At 42.7% G+C, this 10,275-nt stretch overlaps 1 protein-coding gene across 2 annotated transcripts in view; it reads left to right on the forward strand.

Annotated features, from left to right (window-relative positions):
• Nucleotides 1-9,737, forward strand: part of LOC113406907 (transmembrane protein 254-like) — a 13,358-nt gene extending 3,621 nt beyond the window's left edge. The window contains exons 3-4 of one of the 2 annotated variants that reach the window (XM_026653776.2): nt 4,285-4,344; nt 9,586-9,737. In XM_026653776.2, coding sequence (XP_026509561.1) covers nt 4,285-4,344; nt 9,586-9,706 — 181 coding nt within the window. In that variant the 3' untranslated portion in view covers nt 9,707-9,737. The remainder of the gene's footprint in view (nt 1-4,284; nt 4,345-9,585) is intronic. The other variant, XM_026653775.2, reaches the window with a different exon arrangement.
• Nucleotides 9,738-10,275: the final 538 nt, after the last annotated feature.

The raw sequence follows: 10,275 nt of genomic DNA on the forward strand, positions 1-10,275 counted from the left end.
GGGATAAAGCGATCATCCCAGAGAATTGGATGGGGGGGGGGTTAGTTTGTTTTCTGCTGCTGAAGGTTAACAGGAAAACCGCAGCAGTCAAAGGGCTTTGCTTGGTATGTGGGAAAGGAGGGCGCAGAAGCCGAAAGACAATGGCTTACCATGGCCGCCTGCAAGCCGAATTCTGTTGCCCAGACCTGCGTCTGTGATCTCTAACACCAAAGCCACAGGCACTCAATATTAAGATGGAAAATGTGACCTTGTACTAAAATCACATGTGCTATGTAGTGTGAATAGTGTTGTTCACCGTGAAAGAGTATAAGCATTGTTCTGTAAAATGTATCTTTTTAAAAACTTCTCTCCTTTTTTCCATCCCTCCAGCAGCTGCAAGTTTTTCAAGCCTCCCTCCTCCATCCCAAAGGCTATCTCAGATAAGGCGGAGGAGAAAGAGAACACGAGACGAGATGTTCTCGGAAATAATGGAATGCACCCACAATGAAAGAGCTCATTTGAATGAGGGGAAGGACACGGTATCTAAGTACAGGAAAGATGCCAGTGAACGGGAGGTCATCAGGGACGCTCAAGATGAGAGGTGGCAGGCTGGGGCTGCTGCGTGATCAAACGGACATGCTCCGGCGTCTGGTGGAGCTTCAGGAACGGCAGCAGGATAACAGAGTGCCGCTGCAGCTGCTGTCTAACCTCCCTCCCCCCTCACCGTGTTCCATAGCCTCCTCACCCAGATGTGTAAGAACGCGGGGGGGGGGGGGGAGGGAGAGGCTCCGTGCACCCTCCCACTCCACCCTCGTGGACAGCCCAACCAAAAGGCTGTCATTATATTGAATTTTTTCAGTGGCCTTTTACTTCCCTCCTGTCCTCCTCCGGGTTACTTGTCGGTTCTCTCCCTACGTTTATAATCAATTAATAAAGAATACATGATTTTTAAACAATAGTGACTTTTTCCTTTAAAAGCAAGCTGTGATTTAAGGGGGGAGGGTGGTTTGCTTACAGGGAATGAGTCAATCAAGGGGGTGGGTTTTCAACAAACAGAACTTTCACACCGTAGCCTGGCCAGTCATGAAACTGGTTTTCAAAGCTTCTCTGATGGGCAGCGCTTCCTGGTGTGATCTTCTAATTGCCCTGGTGTCTGGCTGTGCATAATCAGCTGCCCGGCGATTTGCCTCAGCCTCCTACCCCGCCATAAAGGTCTCCCCCTTACTCTCACAGAGATTGTGGAGCGCACAGCAAGCAGCAATAACAATGGGAATATTGGTTTGGCGGAGGTCTGACCGAGTCAGTAACGAGCGCCAGCGACCTTTTAAACGGCCAAATGCACATTCTACCACCATTCTGCACTTGCTCAGCCTGTAGTTGAACAGCTCCTGACTCCTGTCCAGGCTGCCTGTGTATGGCTTCATGAGCCATGGCATTAAGGGGTAGGCTGGGTCCCCAAGGATAACTATTGGCATTTCAACATCCCCAACGGTTATTTTCTGGTCCGGGAAGTAAGTCCCTTGCTGCAGCTGTTTAAATAGAGTAGTGTTCCTGAAAACGCGAGCATCATGAACTCTTCCCAGCCAGCCCACGTTGATGTTGGTGAAACGTCCCTTGTGATCCACAAGTGCTTGCAGCACCATTGAAAAGTACCCCTTGTGGTTTATGTACTGGGTACCCTGGTGCCAAGATAGAGATGGGTTCCATCTATCGCCCCACCACAGTTAGGGAATCCCATTGCAGCAAAGCCATCCACTATGCCCTGCACATCTCCCAGAGTCACTAGCTTTCGTAACAGCAGCTCACTGATTGCTTTGGCTACTTGCATCACAGCAGCCCCCATAGTAGATTTGCCCACTCCAAATTGATTCCCGACTGACCGGTAGCTGTCTGGCGTTGCAAGCTTCCACAGGGCTATCGCCACTCGTTTCTCAACTGTGAGGGCTGCTCTCATCTTGGTATTCTGGCGCTTCAGGGCAGGGGAAAGCAAGTCAAAGTTCCATGAAAGTGCCCTTACGCATGCGAAAGTTTCGTCCCACACCTGCAACACTATGCGGTCCCACCAGTCTGTGCTTGTTTCCCGGGCCCAGAATCGGCGTTCCACGGCTATAACCTGCCCCTTTAACAGCATGATCTCCAAAGCACCGGGGCCCGTGGTTTGATAGAATTCCATGTCCATGTCCTCATCACTCTCGCCGCTGCGCTGCTGTAGCCTACTCCTCGCCGCCTGGTTTAGCAGGTTCTGGTTCAGCATAAACTGCACGATAACGCGCAAGGTGTTTACAATGTTCATGACTGCTGTCTTGAGCTGAGCGGGCTCCATGTTTGCCGTGGTATGGCGTCTGCACTGTTCACCCAGGAAAAAGGCACGAAACGGTTGTCTGCCGTTGCTTCCCTGGAGAGGGGGGGGGAGGATGTACCCAGAACCACCCACGACAATGTTTTTGGCCCCATCAGGCATTGGGATCTCAACCCAGAATTCCAATGGGCAGAGGAGACTGCGGGGGCTATGGGATAGCTACCCACAGTGCAACGCTCCGGAAATCGATGCTAGCCCCGGTACATGGATGCACACCGCCGAATTAATGTGCTTAGTGTGGCCGCATACATTCGACTTTATACAATCTGTTTCCAAAATTCAAATTATATAAATTCAGATTAATCCTGTAGTGTAGACATACCCTGCGTCTCAGTTTACACTGAAGGACCTCTGTTAAAGGTGTTACAATTTATAGTGTAGAGTGGACCAAGGGTTTTTTTGGGTTATGTAACTTATGGCTTTATGCCATTTAAGCCTGTCTATATATGGAGTTTTTCAGAAAGAGCTTTTTTAATCAGGCTGTTCCTGTAGACACATTTTTATTCCAGAGTAAGTGTCCACAAGTGGAGTTATTCAGGAACAACTAGATAGAAAGAGCTCTTTCTGAAGAACTATGTTTAGATAAGCCTTTATTGCAGCCAGCTCTCATGACTTGTGTGTAAAGAGGACCTTAGACTGTTTAGGACATTCCAGCTTCACTTTTTGTTCCTTTCACCATGCACTGAATCAGGACTCAATCTCATTGTGATTTCCAATCACCAGAGGAACTTGGAACACTTAGTATCTAGATAAAAGTTACTCAGTGTGCCTTGGTGTGTTGCTTCAGATGCAAGATTGGTATCCACAGCTCCTAACTGGAACAAGGCTATACATTAAAATTGGTGGTGGACAAATACTGCAAGTTCAGAAGAGCATGTATCTGGGCACCAATATACAACAGAAGGGCAATTTACAAGAGCATATTAATATAGATCAAAATGATTTCGGAGACCTGTTTTTAGAAGGGCTTTGTAAAAAGCTTCAAATTGCCCCATCATTACTCCACTTTGAAGACTGACCGCTTTTGACTCGTTTGAAAAGCTAGTCTTTTCTTAAATGCCAAATTAGGCATGTATTTGATCTCTTTATACCATCTGTTTATAAACTAAAGCTAATAAAACTTCTAGTAACTATAAATCCAATGAAAAGCTGACCATTTGACTTCTCTGGTACTTAGATTGCACCTCTAATAAGTACAAGGCTAAATTCTGTAGTGAGGCAAGCTTGTATTGACTTCACTGAAAGTTGAGCCGGATACTGTACTACAGGATTTGGCCCAATATCTGCTATTTTACAAACATACCATGACAAGTTTTGGATGAATACCAGGTGCTTTAGGTGATGCACTGTACCTGAACTTCATAGCTTGTTCCTAGTCAGAGTACAGTTAAGAGAGACGCTGCCTTTCTTTCAAATACGCCCTTAGGGTATGTCTACACTACGGGATTAATCCGAATTTAGATAATTCGAATTTGGGAAACAGGTTGTATAAATTCGATTGTGCGCGGCCACACTAAGCACATTAATTCGGTTTTTAACCACATTAATTCGGTGATGTGCGGCCACACTACCCAATTAATTTAAACACAGTAATTCGGTGGTGTGCGGCCACACTAACCCTAATTCGAATTAACAAAATCGATTTAGGCGCCACTCCGCTCGTCAAGGTGGAGTACAGAAATCGATTTTAAGTGCCCTTTAATTCGAATTAACTGGCTCTGTAGTGTGGACGGGTGAAGGGTTAATTCGGATTAACGCAGCTAAATCCGAATTAAAGTCGTAGTGTAGACCAGGCCTTAGACTCAAAATTTCTCTGTCTTCTAGAAAAAGCAGAAAGCTAACTTGTCGGTTTCTTAAATATCGTCTTTCCATCTTTTGCATTATGGTCACAGTGTGGTCCTAATTTTCAGCAATATTAAAACTAATGTGTGTGCTTATCTTACCAGGTTTTGGCTTGCCTGGGGAATTCATATAGCTGAAGCATTGTACAGTATCAAGTTATGCAAGTAAGTTGTGTGGGGTTGTTTTTTTTTAAATTCTCCTCTCTCTTAGATTTTATGGACAAGATTTAAAAAAAAAAAAAAAAAGAAAAGCCTAAAAAGGTAAATATGGGTTTAGGAACCTAACTTCAGGCACTGTTACTGAGGGAATTTGGGAGGAAGAGTTCATCCTCCCATGTGGTGCTCTGATATTTCAATTAGCCATTTAAAAAAAAAATTTGAATTCTGCCGAGTCTATCAGTTTAAACATTTTTTCTATTAGATTTAAACTTTTACAACTGAGTAAATCTGTGGGTTTTAAACATTATTATTATTTTTATCAAATTAAGTTTTCAGTTGTGGGAAATTGAAAAGTATCAATTTTTTAATGAGAGGCATTGAGATTCAAAAAAAGTTAAAGCCTTAACCCTTAACACTAGTTGTCAAAATATACAAAGTAAATAAATATCCTTAAACTGAGTTCTCAAGCAGCATTTTTCTTATCTGCAAATTTCAGTTATTAATTAAAAGTATTTTTATTGGTCTGTGTGTTTGAAATTGATGTTTACTGACATTTACCGATTAATCTTTCCAAATCTAACTATAGTGCAGAGTGCCATAGAAGAGAGTCATATCAGTAGGTGGAATAAAAACAATTATGGTACTTTTGGGGGGGGGGGGGGAGGAGGTGAGAGGAGTGGGGAAGAGGGTGGTCAAGGGAGCCCTTGACACCTGTCCCTGCCTCTCCCCCCCCTTTCCATCATTTATACGCTTTCCCTTATGAGAGAGGAGAATCTGGATGAAAACAGAGTCAAAGATGGCCTGTCTCTCAGGCAGTCTGTCTTTCTGGATTCAGCTCTATGAGCTTGGTCTATCAGAGTCTATTACCGCCTTAGTGGGGCCTACCTTCTGCCCTTCTAGGGATTTACTGCTTTGCTGCCAGTCAGGTCAGTTGAAAAGGCAATGGTCACAAGCTGCAGTATCTGTTGGCAGTAGTCTCTGAAGTGGAATAGCCTTCTTCCTGTTCACTGTCCCTTCCCTTTTTAAGCTTCTTCCATTCCAGGAAGAACAAGCCTTGCAGGTTTGCTTCATTAGTGCTAAACAGGCCCAGAAGAGCTGGTTGATCTCCCCTACACCAGAGTGAGGGCACGTCCCTTCACATACCTTCAAATATTAAGACCAAATGAGGGGCTTTTCTTGAAGCAGATCTCAAAGATAAACAGGATTACTGGCCTAGTGTATGGGAGAGAAGCTGTAGATTTCAAATCTTGATTTTAGTAAGGCTTCTTGATACAGTCTCACACACCAGCATCATAAGCACATAGGGAAATGTGGTCAGGATGAAATTACTTTAAGATGGGTGCGCAGCTGTCAAAAATACCATGCTTAAAAACTAATCAATGGTTTGCTGTCAGACTGGGAGGGTGTATCTAGTGGTATTCTGCAGGGATCTGTCCTGGGTTAAATACTATTCAGTAATGACTTGGACAATGGAGTGAAGAGTATGCTTATAAAATTTGCAGATAACACCTGGATTCAGAGGACCTTGACAAATTGGACAATTGGTCTGAATTCAACAAGATAAAATTAAAAAAAGACAACCACACTTAGGACGGAGTTTGGGGACAGGGGAAAAAACAAAAACAAAAACCCCAACCTCAAATGTACAGCTACAAAATGGGGAATAACTTGCTGGCTGGCAGTACTGCTGAAAAAGGACCTGGGGCTTACAGGGTATCACAAACTGAACAAGTCAACAATGTAATGCAGTTGCAAAAAAAGTTAGTACTCTGGGATGTTTTAACAGAACTGTTGTATGCAAGACAAGGTTAGTAATTGTTCCACTCTCCTCAGCACTGGTGAAGCCTCAGCTGGACTACTGTGTCCAATTCTGAGTGCCACACTTTAGGAAAGATGTGGACAAATTGGAGAGAATCCATAGGAGAGCAACAAAGATAAGAGATTTAGAGACTCTGACCTATGAGGAAAGGTTAAAAAAAAACTGTCCATGTTTAATCTAGAGCAGTGGTTCTCAAACTTGTTCCGCCGCTTGTGCAGGGAAAGCCCCTGGCAGTCCGGGCCGGTTTGTTTACCGATCGCGGCTCCCAGACTGCCAAGCGGTGGAACAAGTTTGGGAACCACTGCTCTAGAGGAAAGAAGACTGAGGAGAGAGACCTGATAGTCAAATCTTATAAAAAGACTGTAATCAATTATTCTTCTTGTCAACTGAATGTAGAACAAGCAGTAATGGGCTTAATCTGCAACAAGGGAGACTTGGGTTAGATATTAGGAAATACTTTCTAACCATAAGAATAGTTAAGATCCGGAATAGGCTTTCAAGGCAGGTTGTGGAATCCCCATCATAGAAGATTTTTAAAAACAGGTTGACCAGACACCTGTCAGGGATGGTCTAGGTTTACTTGGTCCTGCCTCAGCACAGGGGGCAGGACTTGAGGACCTTCCAGCCCTACATTTCTGTGATTCTATAAAATAACTTCTCAGCATCTTTGTAATCAATAGAGCGGATACATCTTGTGAAAAATGTGAGTGTGGGGCTAGGCAGGACTGGCCACCTAGTGGGTTTTTGTGAAATAGAAAGTGTGTATAAAGGAATTCTGGAATATAAGGATTCTGTTTGCATCAGTCAGTGTCCAGAAGTTGAGCCCTACTCAAACAAAGATGTATATGGCTCAGGAGTAAAAGATTGTGAAGGCTCTACAGTCAGAGTAATTGTTCTTATGTTTACTCTAAACCCCATGTTGATCAGCAATTCTTTTGAAACTTAATACTTTCAACTGATTTAAAAAAAAAAGAAAAAGAAATTATGTAGCTCTTCTGCCAACTCAAAGTTGCAGCCTTGCTTACATCTTGGTTCATGCGTACTGGGAAAGGGAAGACAGTCTCATGCAGTGTTCTGGAAACCTACACATGCTCTTCTTCCACTTGTCACAGGCTGTCTGGCACTCCTTATTCAGACAAACAAAACTTCAAAGTAAATAGTGCTTTTGTTTTATCCATGTAACGATTGCTTAATATGGCCCTCAGATTATTTGTATTTGGAAAAAAAACGTTGGCCTCAGTTGATTTAATTAAAAGGGAGTATGAAGTGATGCCTATTTGTAGTTATATAACTTCCCAGTTTTAAAAGGAGAAAGGGCAGACTTCTCTCAGTTAAAAATACCTAAGATTGTGCACAAATTTACAAGAGCATATGCCTGATGTCAGACATAGTAGGTGTGACAACCCCTTTCTAGGTTTTGCACCCTACAGAAAGCACTTAAGTTTATACAGCATTATTAAAATGTGAAGTACTATGAGGAGGCAGAAATAAAGACTGCTTACTTAACACCTTGTTTCTGATAATCCTCTGTCCAGGCAGCTGCTGTTAATATAATTCCAATGATACTAACATCCACTTTCCAGTAGTACTTGTAGACATTACTAAGGAGACAGGAAATGAAATCGAACAGTTAAATCTCATTGAGGGTAGAAAGTATTTGTTTGCCTAGATTATATATACACACACTTTTTGCAAGAGTGTAATCTTGCATAAGCAAGTTGCAGTATTTGAAAAACTGTCAATGAATGCAGAAAAAAACCCTCAGGAACACTAAAACCCTGTTTGGACTACAAGAGTATAGAGCTAGTGTGTTTTAAACACTGCCTTTCTTTACAGTAGGTACTAAAAACATGTTCACATGTATTAGCGAATACATTTGCTATCTACTCATCTTCCTCATGTAGACAGGGCCCAACAGTATAAACAGGGTTAGGATATTTTAGTTGAAATTGGTAGAGGGAGCACCAAGTAAGTTGAGACAGTGTGTATAGTTAAAGCTTCCTGTATTACACATGTTCAATCAGACCTGGAGTCTAGCCCATCAGCTATTTTTAATACCGCCAATAATGAGCTTTTCACTTAGTTCCTGACCAGTTTGTCAGGAGCTTTTGTGGCATTATCTGTTTACTTTTCCCCAATATAAAGGAAGGGCAGGAAAAAGTTAGAGCTTTACATTTTTGGGGATTGTTTTTTAATGAATCTAAATGCACTCCCAGTCTTAGTCTACAGTGATTTAAAGCATATGCTAGATCTCTTGATACTATTAGCCATATGCTCTTGGAAATGTCTGCAGCATGGGAAGAAGCCATTATTCTGATGGTTTCCAAAGCAATAGCCCCTGACGAGGGAAGGAGAGGGTTGGAGGCTTGTCTCTAACTAGCAGGTGTGCTGCCATCAGTAGCATCTTTTTTCCTCCTTTCTGCACTATGGAGAAATGCCAAAATAGTTAGCCAACCCTGCACCTGTTGAGGTCACAGATCTTTTAATGAACATTCAAGAGGTTAAGTTAAATTAGTGTTAAATGTGCCTCATATGTTCATTTTGTTTGAATTTACCTTGGAAATGTATAGTCGGTACAAAAGTTGCAAACTATTAATTCAAAGACAGTTGAGAAAACTAATCAAATGTAATCTCAATGGATCTGGGTTAGTATTGCTCCCACCACACTGTGATGTACTGTTCTTGGGACTGCTAACCATCACTGTGCAGCCCATTTCTGGGCTGACAAAGTAGTCTGAAATCATTACATAAAGCACTGAAGGCCATTAGTCTGTTTAGTGAATAGTGTTTCCACAGAATCAACTTTCCACATGCAAATCAGCTGTTCCATATGAAAAAAGTTTCACTGTTTAAGAAACATGATCCCTGTTATTGCTGCTAAGTCTCATCTGTTCACATTTTTAACTTATCACTGCCCCTGAAATTCCTGCTTCATAAGATAGCAAAAAAGGAAGTCTGTGTATAACTAACTTGCTGTCTATTCGCCAGGCTGCCACTGTAACTGAAAAGCTCTTACCATAATGAAAATACATTAATAAACTCTGTATCATGTAGGGATTTGCTTAGCATACTGTACTTGACTTCATGATTACTTTATACTAGTAATGCCAAATGTCATCCCCATGCTTATTTTGCACTTCAGTATGTATAGACTGTACATAATGTTAACATTGACAGCATCAATAACTTGAGTTAATATGTCAAAAACATGTCTAGTGATCGTGGTTAATAAGTCTTCATTAGTGGTACAGACTGCGTTAAATGGAGTGTAAAAGTTGAGCCTCATTACTAAACATTCCTCACATCAAGGTGCTTTGAGCTGTAAACATCAATCACTATGATCAGTGGTGTGTTAGATCCATTTCACAGTTCACTTTTATGGAGAGTGTATAGTATGTTAAATAAAAACTAACTTTGTTTTACTGCAGGACCAAAGGCATCACTGACAGCTCTGTTCAACGTCGATGGTTCATCCAAACCTTCCTCTTTGGTATAGCTTCTCTCTCCCACCTGCTAGCCTACAAGCCTCCGCCTAAGAAGCAGAGATAAAGGATTGGGAAAGAGGCAAATAAGGCTAATATATTTCAATCTTGTTCTCACAAAGTGGATCCACCCTATGTGTTTCTGTTGCTCTGAATGATCTAAAAGGCATTTCCTGTTATGTGAGCCAGTGCACTCGTGCCAAGGCAATCTTGTGGTATCATTGTTATTATTAAATGCCTGGTTTGAGATATGGGCTCACTTAATAGCTCAAGAAATTAGTATGGGAACATGGAGCATCTCACTTTGTGCTTGCAAAATTCAGTCCAGATATCACTGCCCTCAGTTGGTTGTTTAATGGCCTATATCTAAGGCTACGATTTTGTCACGGAGGTTGCAGAAGTCACAGGTGGCAGGGGGCCAAAGGTGACTCGTGGGAGGGACACAAAGAGGGCACCAGCTAAAGGGGATGTGTCCTCCCCACGTGATTCCTCGCCACCCCTAGCCTGGGGTCTCTGCGCTCTCCCCATCCCACATTACCTCAGGGGGTGGGCTCTGTCCTCCCGCTGTACCAGCTCCCCCTGGCATGTTCGGCTGCTCTTCCTGGAAGCCAGGCCCCAGAGCTGTTCCCGGATGCT

Source organism: Terrapene carolina, unplaced genomic scaffold (genome assembly GCF_002925995.2).
Source record: "Terrapene carolina triunguis isolate 2854851 unplaced genomic scaffold, T_m_triunguis-2.0 Scaffold148, whole genome shotgun sequence".
In the NCBI taxonomy this organism is placed as follows: domain Eukaryota; kingdom Metazoa; phylum Chordata; order Testudines; family Emydidae; genus Terrapene; species Terrapene triunguis.